General features: G+C 47.6%; 1 protein-coding gene across 4 annotated transcripts in view; it reads right to left on the bottom strand.

Moving 5' to 3' along the window:
• The window catches only part of zeb2a (zinc finger E-box binding homeobox 2a), a 58,539-nt gene that overhangs the window by 6,716 nt on the left and 37,469 nt on the right, over positions 1–14,354 (bottom strand). For all 4 annotated transcript variants that reach the window (XM_072686561.1, XM_072686562.1, XM_072686559.1 and 1 more), the window contains 5 exons: positions 6,985–7,188; positions 3,925–3,993; positions 2,469–2,663; positions 2,004–2,218; positions 116–224 (listed from right to left, as the gene is read on the bottom strand). In XM_072686561.1, coding sequence (XP_072542662.1) covers positions 116–224; positions 2,004–2,218; positions 2,469–2,663; positions 3,925–3,993; positions 6,985–7,188 — 792 coding nt within the window. The remainder of the gene's footprint in view (positions 1–115; positions 225–2,003; positions 2,219–2,468; positions 2,664–3,924; positions 3,994–6,984; positions 7,189–14,354) is intronic.

Genomic DNA, 14,354 nt, shown 5'->3' with positions numbered 1-14,354 from the left:
TAAGCGATATTTGATTAACAATATTCGAAATATTAAAAACGTAGTTAAGCCCGAGTAACGAATAAATAGGGTTGGACTAGGCTAGACTAGATCTCACAAATTGTTCACCACTTACCACTGTGAATGCGGAGGTGCTCTTTCAGATGGTGCTTGTATTTGAAGGCTTTTCCACACTCTGTGCATTTGAACTTGCGGTTGCCAGCCCCGTCGTTCAGCAACTGAGGCTACAAGGGAAGACAGGGATTGAGTCAATTATTTTTCATATAAAGGCCTCAGCCACAGGCTTTTCCATGCCGAGCCCCGTAACTGGCCTGCGGGGTTCAAAGGAAGGCTAAAAATAGATGATCAAAACCTAAGGACCATTGCAGATTCATGTAATGTCATTAAGGTGTGTCAATTAAGGTATGTGTCATAGCGGCTCTCCTGCAATTAAAGTACAAGCAGCCCGTAATCCTTGAAGTAATTGATTTTAAAGGCTTAATTAGTGGAAACTTTCATATTCTTAACATGTGACCAACTAGCAGCGCGCTATAATCTTCAAAGGTTTTGTAACTAGATTTAAAGAGCGGAGTGTGGGCTGAGTCTCTATCTGCTTGCTCGAAGTTAGACGTAGGTGCTCTTCCTGCATTTGAAATTCAAATGTGGGCCCCAGATGCACAACAAAAACAACAGTGCTCACTCTCACACCCCACTCACAGACACAAAGGTCTGCGAAAAACATGTGGGAGTCTAGGAGTGCGCATCTGACCGCCAAAATGTACACCGATGCGCAGGATTCACTCCTCCGAAAGTTCATCGCTGGCGGGAGAGTATAATCTGATAACTGTGTTCTTAAGTAGCTCTGGGAATTGTACGTACTGCAAAGCGTGTACGCGACTATAGGCGTGCGCGGTAAAGCAACGATACCAAGGTGAACCTGAGATTTCACAGCCAAATCCGTTCAAGAAAACATTCCTGGAGAGCAAATAAACAAACTTTTAAAGTCATTTAGGGATTAGGATACGCTAAATCACCGGAGGAAAAGCCATCTGGACACGTTTAAGTCAGTCTGGAGAGGTGTGTGTGTGTGTGAGAGAGAGATTAAGACAGATAAGAGGGCAAGGTGGGTAGTCCATTTGGTTTTTTAGCAATGTGGCTAAAGTCAGAGCTTCAAAGTTTGCAGCCTAAACGCGAGATATCCTGTTATAATCCAATTAGACGCTTGAACTCATTTGCCACACGAAAAACAGACCTTCCACCTAAAAAGAATAAGGCTCTGAACGGCCCTCTTTTCCTAAATCAGCCCATATAACCGCCTTTCAGTCACACAGGGCCTCTCGCTGCCCTGAGACCGGCGAGAATGACCGAAACTAATGTTGGTGCCGGGCGCATGTTTGGAGTTTGATTCCACTCCAGCAGCAGCTGATGCAGAAAGTCTATAGAACTCAATGTGCTAGAACATCCCACACATGCCTCACCGTGGGCGGACACACAGGGGAGGACGACCGTGCACAGCTGTGGCTTCGGTGCAAAAGATCCGCATTTTAAGGAGGCTCCGGAGAGGCATGCTCAGCATGTGAGAAGAGTAGAGCCAGAAACGAGCTTACAACCCATTCCTTCGCTAATTAAAGTTAAGGGTGAACGTATAGAGAACGCCGGACCCTTCCGTGGACAGGCGGTCAGCCATCGCTACTGCTACTGTTACAGAAATCTGACGCATGTTCTCAGATTTCACTTCTCTAAAACTGTTGAAACAAGAACGTCAATTTAACGATGTTTATTCAATCCCGAATATCTACGTCTCCTTTTTAATTGGACATGACATTTGAGATCGGGCGAGCCCTCAACACGCTTTAACATCCGCGAAATCGCCCTGTCCTCGCCTATTTTTACTCTCCCTTTCTCTCATTTTCCTCATCAGGTTTGTTTGGAAATAATTAGCCGACACAAATCGCCGAAACGCATTAATGTGCTAAACAGGGCTGAGACGAGGAAGGGGTCAGAGCGAGGAAATATGGGCTCACCTGGTCCCTGGCAGGCTTGTGGGTGGCCATATGGCGTTCCAGCTGCGTGCGGTAGGCGAAGGTGTCGCTGCAGAGCGGGCAGGGGAAGCTCTCCTCGTTCTTCTCGTGCCGGTACTTGATGTGCTCCTTGAGGGAGGTCAGCCGCTTGTAGCCCCGGTCACAGTAGGGGCAGGTCAACAGTTGGGCGAAGTCATCTGGCGTCCTCAGCGCCAGATCTGGACAAGAGCGAGAGGAGAGGGGAGAAGGAGGGGAGAGGATGGAAAGATCAGCAAATGCTGGCTGGACAAATGGGCACCATGTTTAGCCACAGGTCACCATTTTGAGTGCGGATCGAATGTGTAGATCTTTTTCCCTGGAAATCAAACATAACGTCCTGAAGGGGCTGCTGGTCACACTGGACATTTAGCTGCCAGGTTCATCCCTCTAACTGGTCATGCCTCCTGAGAATAGCAAAAACACTCTTACCGTTATCGTTGTCATCCTGCCCGTTGGCCTCGGGGGTGCCCAGTCTTGTGCCCTCCTCTGGGTCTTCTGGGTAGATTATGGCTGTATCCCCACGCTGCAGGTACTCAGCGATGCTGGCTGGGTGACCCTCGCTGTCCTCCAGCTTCCTCTTAGCGAAGAAGCTCTCCAACTCCGAAGTGGCATCAATGCCCTTAACTGCACAAAGGAAGTGAGGAGGAAAAATTAAGAAACGAACCCAATGAGTGGGTGGTGGTGGGTGGGGGGGGGGGTTTAAGTAAATAAATAAATGAATTAAAAAGCCCCATCTGGACGTTAGAGAGAGTCGCCTGCTCTAAATGTGATGGAGTGGGGAAGGAACCATTAGGAAGCCTTTAAAGGTGGAAGTATTTATTTAAGTTACAGTGTAATGGCCACTTCAAAGACGAATAGGAGCCAGTGCGATCATCGAGCACCCTTTAAGCGCCCTCTTGCATGTTGGAAAGGGCTTTAAACATTTGCAGCATTGTGGATAATTGGTTTATGTGGCAATTAGGCTCGCTTGGGTAACCGATCTCACTTTGCATGGCCCATCGTATACTTAAAATCAGACCCAAATCCAATCACGAGCCATGCGTTATGTATAATTGCCCGGAATAAGGTTTTACGGTAAACAGTGCGATGCAGTGGGGATTGCGGCTGAAGGAGAAAACTGTATGGTGTCGGGGTGAAGCTGGAGTGTATCTGTGATTGAACAGAAATCGTTAGCTGTTTAAAAGTATGGATAAAACTCTGTCTTTGGCAGGCCTGACGAAAGGGCAGGCAGCAGGGGCCTGAGAGCAAGCAAATGAAAATTTTATTGTCTCATTGTAAACCAATTGGAAAGTACATGAACAAATCCGATTTGGTCACCAAACTCGATTTGGTGGCGAAATGTGATTTGCCGTGCACTCTCGCTCAACTTACAAATGTTGACTTTCCATCTCCTCCTGACACGCGTGCGGCAGCATCATCTTGCATGCCTGTGAGTGAATGCATGTGTGTGTGTGTGTGTGTTTGTGAGTGTGTGTGCCCACACGCACAGACTCCCGCACACATGGCCAAATGTCACAAGTCTACAGCCACCTGGCCGGCCGACATTTGAATCCGTAATCAATAAATGGACGCATCGATGACTCAGATTCAGATCTGAAAGCCTGGGTTCTAATTTGCCAAAGTGGTGCATTCTGGGTTGTTGTTTTTTTTTTTTTTTTTTTTTTTAGCTGAAAAAAATAAAATAAAATACGACTGATGAAAAGTGATTCTGCAAATGGTGCGTCTAATGCACAAAAAGTAATAAGGGCAGCAAAGAACTTGGCTCCAAGAATAAGCTCGAGCGCTCTGTGGGATTAAAAATAGCTGCTGGCCGCCGAGGCAGCCCGGCGAACAACGGCAAACAAAAACGCAGCGTGTTGAGCTCGAATCGGAGGCGTGGGCTCACCTGTACCGTTTCCAGCTCTGTGGAGAGAGACGTCAGGGCTCAGGGGATTGTATTCATCTTTCCTCTCCTCTGGAAAAGAGAGAGAGAGAAGGAGAGAGATCAGCGTTAGTATTAGAGAATGCTGGGCTTTACACAACAAACCACCAAAAACTAGAGCAGCCAAAAAGACAGACCACACAGCATCTATCAGCAGCAGCAGCAGCGTCAAATCTGCTCCCCTACACGCTGAGGAATCTTCTTTGTTTCACTTCTACTGTGACCACAATCCAACTGCAAATATTCAATAAAGCTAAATATTGCATAAAGCAAAATTCAATGAATAATAATGAAAAATAGCTCATCTTTCGGGTTGGCGAAGCATTGAGGGTCATTTTCACGTCAGAATCACCTTCAGGTGGTCTAGTTCAGAGGCCCAGTGGGCTCCACTAAGGCCGGAGCAGAGCTAATTTACATAAATCAAATGTAAATAAATGTGTACAAATTAATTATGCCTGTTTTTAATATGGGAACCCATAGAAATGCCATAAATGGACCTCGAAAGTGTATAAGTGAGTGGACTGAGCCTCTGGAAACGGCAAAAACCCCGCTACCCGCCCCAGGAGCCCGCCTAACAAGCCTGAGCAAGCTGAAGGGGCTGCCCTTCTCCGTAATCACAGCTTAAGAAATCAAATCAAGGTATTTGAGAGAGGAGTGGAGTGGGGTCTAGAGGGACGTTGCTCAAATACTGCTGCTATTGTATTTGTTCCTGCTCTGGCTCATGTGACCTCTTACCGGCAGTCACAAGTATCATAAGCTTCCCCCTCAAAAGGAGGATATGCGGCACCTCCGCCACAACCAGAGAGGAAAACAACTCCATATTCCTCACTCGCTCGCCCGCACACACACACACACACACACACACACACACACACTGGCACACATTGCCACACACTGCCCCACACCTCCCCGGCATTAGTGCTGTTTAATTTCTGAACTGCTCACGACTGACTTCCTTCCTCATTATCTGAGTATGACAACTGAGAGCTTTTTGAAAGTCTCTCTCGCTCTCTTTTGCTCTCTCTCACTTCTCTCTCCTATTTGAAGAACGGCTTTTCAAATTCGCTGCTAAAAAGTAACTTTAAGAGGGGAAGAAGAAGAAGAAGGGGACGAAAAAGAAAAAAAAACGCCTCTTGAAGGGATATTTTTTCGATGGGGCTTCAAAAAAGAACAAAAGCCGCAGTCGGCTTAGAATCACTCCACTTTTTAAAGTTGGGAACAAACAAGTCGTTTGCTAATTGGGGTCTCGCCTTAGCAAAAAACCCCTGCGAGTGAAACGCTTTCCTTCTGCGCCGTACAGATAAATGTTCAAGGCCTCGAGCCAGCACGGATATCCCCCCCCCCCCTCTCTCTCTCTCTCTCCCCGAGCTCGCTCCAGTCAAAAGTGTTGCGCTCTCCCAGGAGGTGCGCAAGCTGAACCCCTTTAGCCATCGCTAGCATGTGCGAGGATACGCGAGGGCCGTACGCCGGGCTCGGCGCCGTGTGGGGGCACCCTTATTAATATTTTTCCGTTTTTGGGGTGAAGTGCCTGCGATCGCCGCTGGAAGCTGAGGCAAACGAGCCCTGTTATCTGGTTTCCTGGAAAGAAAGAGCGAGAGAGATAGAGATATACAGAAGAAAGAGAGAGAGAGACGAAATGGCCATAATAAAAGTGGCTCAGTTCTGCATGTAGTGGTTGCAGTTCAGTTTTTGGTGAGGTATCAGTGTGATTTCGAGCCTCTTGGAGTCTCTTCTCACTTGTGGTGCGAACAGAAAAAGTGTGGCTTTTTTATGTGGTTCTGTCTGCTGATCTTGGTGCTAGCGCACTGGCGCAGGACATGCTAGGTAAAACTAGCTAGCTCCAAATCTAAGCACTCAGGACTGACGTATATGGACAGAAGTCTGAGGAGCGGATCATGCTTGATTTGAGAAGATCTCCAGAACAAGCCGACTTAAGTTTTCATATAGCGCTGCAGCGTCCTACATGCGGCACTAAGCTAATAACGTCTGAGAAAGAGGAAGCTGGTATAGCTGCACATGATGACTCATGCAACACTCAGACGTGTCACGTCTACCATATGCAAGTCTTCGCAAGCTACGTTTGATAATGCCCAACCGCTGCTGCTCCGTCTTCGCCTACATTTCAGGCACCTGACTGCTTCTCGGAGCTGTCAGCGCTGTATTTTCGGCCCAGCGGTTGTTTCTATAAGGTGCCGCTAATTAGGATGTAGGAGCTTGGATGACGTTCATTAATCCACCGTCTATTTTCTGCAAAAGTCAGCGCAACAAAGCCACCTCGCCGCTATGAACCTGTTCGAGGAATGTGACACTTTGTCTGGGTTAAGCGACACACATGGCTAAGTCATTAGCTGAGACTGATCGCCGGGGGTCGGGCGTTTCGGGGGGGGGGGGTGTAAAACGAGGGGGACCCACTTGAGCTCGCCCTTCACTCTGTAACTGTCAGTGCGACCCGGAAAACTGAGAGCCCATTATGCATGTAAATGGCTATCATAATGCTAAAAATTTCATTTAACGCTCTTAATGAGCCCTTGGCCAGGCAGGCTCTCGCTAAATAATGTCTCTCAGATCCTAATTAAAAGAATTTGTCTTTTGAGCCTTGCTGGCTCGGGCCTTGTCATTCAAACCGATCGCCTCTGAAGCAGGGAGAATGGTGGAAGGAAAGAGTGAACGCGTGACAGAGCCAGAAAAAGCTGGGCTAGGTGGCTGAGACGCAGACGCGTTTGAGGTTATGTGAGTAAGCTATGAGTTTAGCTGAAAACAGAAGACATGCCCACTTCCTCCTACTCATGATGGCTGTCTGGCTTTGCCGATTGTGTATTGCCTTCAACCACAGACCTGAGAAATGTCTGCTGTGTCCACTTTCGTCTACGCGAAAACCTTGCGTCTCTCATTGGAGGTCAATGTATAAAAAACACTGCAGGTCATTTGTAGTGATGCAGATTTGTGCAGATTTCAGTGCAGAATACGTGACAGTGACGATTTGCAAATTTCTACAGGTTGGTTAAAGACAACCCCCCCCCTCACCTGTGCCGTTGAGGTCCTCGTGGCGCCATATGTCCCGGCTCTCGGCCTCCTCGTCTCCGCGGCAGGACAGCAGAGCGTGGGCCACGCGGGGTGAGGCCTCCAGGCTGGGGACACCCAGCGGACTGCCCTCGCCCTCCGAACCCAGCAGCCTGTCCTCATCTTCGGAGCCAGAGCCAGCCTCCACCACACTTTCATAATTCAGCACTGCAGAGAGAGAGAGAAAGGAAACAACAGGCGATTATTATTCTCATTGACTACTATTCATCATCGTCCACATGGCACTTTCGCAGTTCGGACGGAACCCGGGTGACTCGCGTGGAATGCTGCCACCGCGCTGTGTCTGTCACTGCGCTGGTTTACATATGCATGACCCGACAATATGCCTGGTCTGGGATTTCAGCTAAGCAAGCAAAAGTGGCTTAAATATATACAGTACGATACGTAGCGGGGTATATATTCATTCATGGATATATTCATATTTGTCCAAAACTTTGAGGACACCACTTCTAATGAATGCTGAATGCATTCAGCTACTTTAAGCTGCATCCACTGCTGACCCAGATGCACACACACACACACACACACACACACACACACACACTATTTGTCTAGTCCTTGCAGAAAAGGTCAGGTACAGTCAGTCAGAATGGGACATGGGACTATCGGGAGCAGATACACATCAACTTATTGGAAACATGCCGCCCAATGCCAGGTGTGGGCTAGAGGGGTATAAAGCCCCCCCCCCTTCCCCAGCATTAAGCTGTGGAAGAACTGCGTTTTCTGGAACGATGGACGGTGCTCCATCCAATACTTTTAGGATGAGCTGGGGAGTTGGTTTGGGATGAAGTGAGGTGGTGGTGATCATCCAACATCCTGACCTCACTAACTCTCTCGTCAAATCCTCACAGCAGTGCTGCTCCAAACTCTAGCAGAAAGCCTCCTTCTTCCCTTGACAGTAGAGACAGATACTCCAACAAAAGCAGGAAAAGCTCTTTTTAATATCCATGATGAGCAGGTGTCCCAGTACTTTTGTCCAAACAGCGCATGTTCATTATCCGTTCATGCAAACTCCAGACGGCTTGTGTCCAGTCCTGGACTATGCAGCGTTTTGATGGGACCTCAGTGATTTATTGTAAGGCTTGTTATTCAGCAGGGTAATATGTGTAGTTATGGCAGTGCGGTTAATAGGGGTGAAGCCAATGAGGTGTCCAGAACAGTCCTTGATTATGCGAAATGAAAAAATAATATATATCCAAACAAGAGTCCAGAATCAATCGGGTGAGGTGCTACGGTTCAAATGATCCTGACGTCATGGGAACGGGGGTGCAGCGCTAAGGTTCATTTGAAGTTCTCTGCAGGCCCAAATGCAGCGATTCCTTGCCAGCACCTTATCTGCTGGGCGCTCTGCCAGAGCGGCCAGAGTGTGTGGGAAGTGGCTCTAATGGCGCGATGTGAAACCTAATTGCCGATGTTAGGCCCGTCCTCGCTCTCGCTCCTCCACCTCCATCTCAAAAACAACAAACTCTCCTCCCCCAACAGTGCGCTGTTTGCTAGCTCGCTGGCTTTTAAATGGGGGCCTAGTGAATGTGAATGTTGTCTTATCCTAAAAACACTGCGACCCTGGAAACCCTAAACTGCACAATCTAAACACTGCATTTTTTCACTACATCAAAGACTACATTTACAAGGAGCTGCAGAATAATTGATAGTAGTTACCGGATATTATAACGGAATGATAAACCTGGGGTTTAAGGGGTTAATAAAGATTACAATCATTGTAACACACAGTAAAATTGAGCTCCACACTGTGGGGGTTTAGTTCCATGGATTATGACTTTTTTAAACATATCACTTTCATTGTAGTTACCAAGCCATTCATAGCGTTAATAAGCCTGCAGTTTAGGGGGTTAACCCCTAATCTCACCTCCAGACCCCATTCTCTCAGCTAAATACCCACGAAGAGGGTGTATTTCATTTTCCCCTTTCCTCATAGGTTCCCACCCAGGGGTAAAGACAGCCCAGGAGCAACCCCCCACCCCCCCTCCAAAAAAAAAACCCAACAAAAAAAAAACACCCCACCACTACGACCACCACCTCCACGCTAGCTCGGAAAAGGAGGAGGGGAAGATTAGCCGGCACGTAGCTGATCATAATATGATCTTTGTCTGATCGGCGCTGGGCCGCATTTGCCAGGCCCAGGAACAACTGCGCAACAGGTGCAAATTAAAAGGGGAACCGTCCTGGGGTCCAAGGGATGGAGGGATGGGTGCGAAACGCTGTGGCCGCTGGCTGAATACCAAAAGAGCTAGGAGAGGTGGAATGGTGGTAGGAGAGGGGGTGGGCGCGGGGCGTGGGACAAAAAGATTTCTTACTAAGAGGTGTGACCGGTGGGATTATTTAGGGGCGACTTCAGTAGAAGGGTGGGGGTAAAGACACCCCCCCCACACACACATCCCTTTTCAAATGAAAGCGAGAAGGAGAAAAAGTGTGAGTGAGTGAGAGAGAGAGAGAGAGAGAGAGAGAGAGACATTAAGGGAGTGGTGAAAGTAAGACATAAGAAGCTCTTTGTGTGGTCTGGGTATACCTTGGACATCTTGCAACTTTATAATTCTGCTTTCTCCTTCTTGATCCTCCTCTCTCTCTCTCTCTCTCTCTCTCTCTATTTTGTTCTCGGCCTCTTGTTCCCTCTCCATCTCGCAACCTAGCAAGTAATAACATCACCCAGGTCTCTCCGGCAGCTCTAGAAACCCTGCTCTCTCAGGTATGACACTAAACACTGAGCTTTGGAGAGGAAAACTCGGACGGCCTGATGGTGGGAACGCTCCGGAATGAGAAAATAAGGACCGAAAAAAAAGAGGGGGCGGCATGGGAAAGAAAAGAACCAAGAGAATGAGGCGCAGAGGTCAGGCAGTTGAATATTAATAATGGGCTCCGCTAAGCTGTTTGACTTTAGGAGAAACCATCGCACACAGCCACAAGCAAAGCGCCCTCCACTTCTCTCCGTTCTTTACCGCTCTCATTCCTCAGGCGATGAGAAGAGTACAGAGTACCGAAATTACATGGCGCGGGCTACACGGCTTGAAAAGTAGAAGGTGTTTTCGAGAGCGCTTATCTCTCGCAGCATTAGAGAGGCCGTCTCTGTGGCTTCACGTCCTTATGATTATACTCCACAAATAGAAACAGGAAAATGCTTGGGTTCGAAGAACGGCGGGAAAAAAAGGAGGAGAGAAATGTTTTGACTCATGTCAAATGGATACTTTTCTGGCTGTCTCTGTGTGTAAGTGTGTGTGTGTGTGTATGTGTGTGTGTGTGTGTGTGTGTGTGTGTGACCGAGTCCTAAAAACCTAGCATTCCCCACACAAAAGCAATTCATCACCCTGTTTACCTCTGAGGTCACATGGGCCTTGGCAGTGTGGTAGCAGATGTGATGGGAACATGAGCTCGTATGCATATGTGTGTGTCAGTGTGTGTTAGACTGAGTGTGTGTGTGTGTGCGCATGTGTGTGTGTGTGCGCACATTTTAATGTGCAACCAAACACCAGCTAGCGAAACTGTAAATGTGCCTAAACGTGTGCCACAACTTGTCGCAACTAGCTTGTGTGTCTCATTCTTGCATGAGAAGTAGTGACATGCCAATCGAATGCATGCGCTCGGTGGTGCTCCGCCCCTTCTGCGATCCTATTGGCCGCCGTTTCAACCCTGTTACTCTGCCAGCTGTCCTGCCTTGTAATGTCTGCAGTGAACGGCCCATTGTGCTCACCCCAGAGACAAAGAGGCCACCTCTCTCTCTCTCTCTATCTCTCTCTCTCTCTCTCTCTCCCTCGCTCTTCCTCCTTCTTTCTTACCCCCCTCTCAGTCTCTCTTTATCTCTCTCTCTCTCTCTCTCGCTCGCTCTTCCTCCTTCTTTCTTACCCCCCCTCTCAGTCTCTCTTTATCTCTCTCTCTCTCTCTCTCTCTCTCTCTCTCTCTCTCTCTCTCTATCTCAGCCTTGCTGTCTTGCATTCTGTGCGTAACCCCACCTATCATCTTGTTATCTGTCTCTGGAGAACAGGGACCTCACCCTTCTCAGTCTTGCAGCAGCCTGAAACATGCGCAAATCTACCCGATCATATGATCTTGTTTTTTGCTTTCTATTTTTATCAAAATATTAAAAGATAGAGACATTTTTTGGCACGTGTGTGTGAGTGTGTATGTGTGTGTATTTAAATACCCTCCAATATTCTATTTATTTACTTGCCACTACATATGTCTTAAAGTGTACTACTGCCAAGACTATGTAAGGGGTCTTGCTTGGCCAATTTAAGTAGTTGTACAGACGCAGTCAGCGGCTCATTCTGTTGATATTTCCCGACAAACACACTCCTCAAAACCTTAAAAATCGTGAAATGTTCAAAAACACACTCCGCAAAACCTTAAAATCGTGAAACCTTCAAAAACACACTCCACAAAACCTTCAAAATCGTGAAACCTTCAAAAACACACTCCGAAAAACCTTCAAAATCGCAAAATCTTCAAAAACACACTCCGCAAAACCTTCAAAGACATCAAACATGTCTAAACCAAATACCTTGTTTATTTTCCCGTAGGACTGGACTAAGTTCCCGACCCCTTTTTCCGATTGGCTTTTAGGCAAGAATCCTACTGCGGGTCCTTCATATCTGTTAACCCTCACGGACAGGTGAGTGAGCAACCTATCTCAGTCTGTCCAAGTCCCGTGGTCTCCTGCATGTCGTGGGTGTGTGTATTCCCCATTCTCCAGCAAAATAAAAAGTACACACACCTTCCTGGACGGCTGCGGTCACACGCCGACCCAGACCTGGGTTCAGACATTTCGCCGTGCGCGATTATTGCGCCTAGGTGGCCAAAGCCTCCCGAGCCAAGGACAGGTTACACCACCAGCAATACAGGCAAACGTCCATTCGCAGGTTGACCATGTCCCATCTTATCCATTATCCATCTTCCCTTCTTCTCTCCCTCCGTCCCTGTCCGTCTCGCTCCTCGCAAAGAGCTGATCCGTCCATTCCAGACAGGCGCGGTCGAGGAAAAGCAAACGACACATCCGTATCAAACGCCAGCCGCAGGTATGTCTCAACCTTGTCCGCTACGGCAATGAAAGCAGCCTGGGCAGGCAGTGGAAAATAACTGCTCTCACTTCTCTCTCTCTCTCTCTCTCTCTCTCGCTCGCTCCCTCTCCTGTGCATCACCTGAGCAGGGGAGAGAAAGGGGGGGATGGGAGCTGACTAGGTGAGGCAGCGGTGCATTCAAAAGGAGGTCGCTGCCTAGTGGCTACAGCCTGAAAATGATCCACATAAATCACGCCGGCCGGCGTTTAGCGGAGGAGGAAGACAGCGATGGTGTGGGAAGATTTGTGTTGATGCGTATTTGATTAGCCTAGGTAAGGTGCTGTCATGTACAACACGGTTCCACCTCCCAGACTGGCCTAGATTGAGTTACATTCGCAGCGCTCTTTTAAGAGCCTGTTATTCAGTATCTACTATAAATGATTCAGTGGCTACTATAAATGATTCAGTATCTAAAAGAAAAGATTCACTGTCTACAATTACTGTGTATTCAATATCCACTACAAATGATTCTAGGCTTATCTAGGCTAAATGCTTCAGTTGCTATTACAAATGATTCAGTATGTGATTCACTATAAATGGCTCAGTAGATGCTATGGAAATAGTATGCATCCTATTGGGGTTTGAGGATAACTGAACTGACGTATGGGCCACATACAGGCCTATAGGGTTAAAAGGGTTGAAAATAAAGGTGACATAAGTGGGGTTTCAGATGCCATAGAAGAATCACTCGGGTAATAAATTAATAATTATATATAATCAATAACTCTATATCAATTAAAGGTTTTCCCCAGACCCCAACAGCCTTCAAATAGCAACTTCACTTGCTATTTGCACGAAGAGGAATCACACAAGGTCCATTCACTATGTATGTCAGTCATTACATACATAGTAGGCCAAGCCTTCTCTGATACACCTAATCCAGGGGTCACCGGTGTGTTTTTCAATACACACCAATACGCTCAGCATATAACTCTGCCGCCATCCTGTTTTTCAGTCCATATCTAGCTGGTGTGCAGGGTGAATGAGAGATCTACTTTGCGGTGATGGCTACTCTGTGGGCTGAGGGAGAGGAGGCCGTCTGTTTGTTTTAAGGCCGACTGCTGGAGAGGTCAGCCGCCGAAAAGGTGGGGGGGGTGGGGGGCCACAAAGAGTCCGGAGACAGAAAGGGAGAAAGAGAAAGAGAGGCCGCTTTTGTGCTGGCTGTGATCTTCAGTGCAAACTCAGCTATGCGTGAACCATTACGGTGAACCTGGACGGGGGCGAGTGCGCCAGGGAGGGACAGAGAAAGAGGGTGAGTGTGTGCACGTATCTGAGTGTGTGGGGAGGGTGAATGCACTGTGCAGAGCAGCAGCTTTTCAAACCGCCCAACAACGAGTGCATATATCAAACATAAGGAGGAATACTGTCTTCAGTGTAAACTAATGATGAGTCATGGTGTGTGTTTTAGTGTGTGTGTGTGTGTGTGTGTGTGTGTGTGTGTGTGTGTGTGTGTGTGTGTGTGTGTGCTGGAAAAGTAGGGGTCATTTACATCAGTTATTTTTACTAAATAAACACTGTTTGGTACTACAATACATATGTGTCACACTGTATTACATTTATGTACTTGTATAAACATAATACATACCGGGTATATAACTAGTACATATAGGTACTTATATATAATACATATGGGTCTAATTATATGACATATATGTACTTTCATAAACATAATACATACTGGGTATATAATATATATACACATATAGTTGTTGCTATGGGTCACATATGAAACATATATGTAATATATTATACATATGTATGACATCACATACTGACAAAGGTGTGTGTTTATGTGTGTGTGTGTGTGTGTGTGTGTGTGTGTGTGCTCCGCTATCCCCGCCGTGAGGAGGCAACAGTAGCCTGGCCCTAATTGAATTAAACTCCCATTTGTCTACTGGACCCCCATGCAACAGGCTGGGGAAGAAAAGGGAGGCGAGAGAGAGAGAGAGAGAGAGAGAGAGAGAGAGAGAGAGAGAGGGGGGCTCCTAGGTTGGCTCATGCCGCCAGACGGCCCACCTTTCCCCCTCCCTCCCCCCCTCCCAGACCCACCATCTGTGCCCCACCACATGCACATGTTACCCCTCTCTCTCTCGACAACTGTTCTGGGCCTCTACCAGCCTCACAGTGTGTGTGCGTGCGTATGTGTGTGTGTGTGTGTGTGTGTGTGTGTGTGTGTGTGTGCGCGCATGAGCGTGCGTCCTTCCCTGGACTGGTGAGAGAAACACACAATGGCTCGCTGCGCTACCT

The sequence above is a fragment of the Salminus brasiliensis genome, chromosome 8 (assembly GCF_030463535.1).
Source record: "Salminus brasiliensis chromosome 8, fSalBra1.hap2, whole genome shotgun sequence".
Taxonomy (NCBI): Eukaryota; Metazoa; Chordata; class Actinopteri; order Characiformes; family Bryconidae; genus Salminus; species Salminus brasiliensis.
This window is presented reverse-complemented; position numbering and strand designations above follow the sequence as displayed.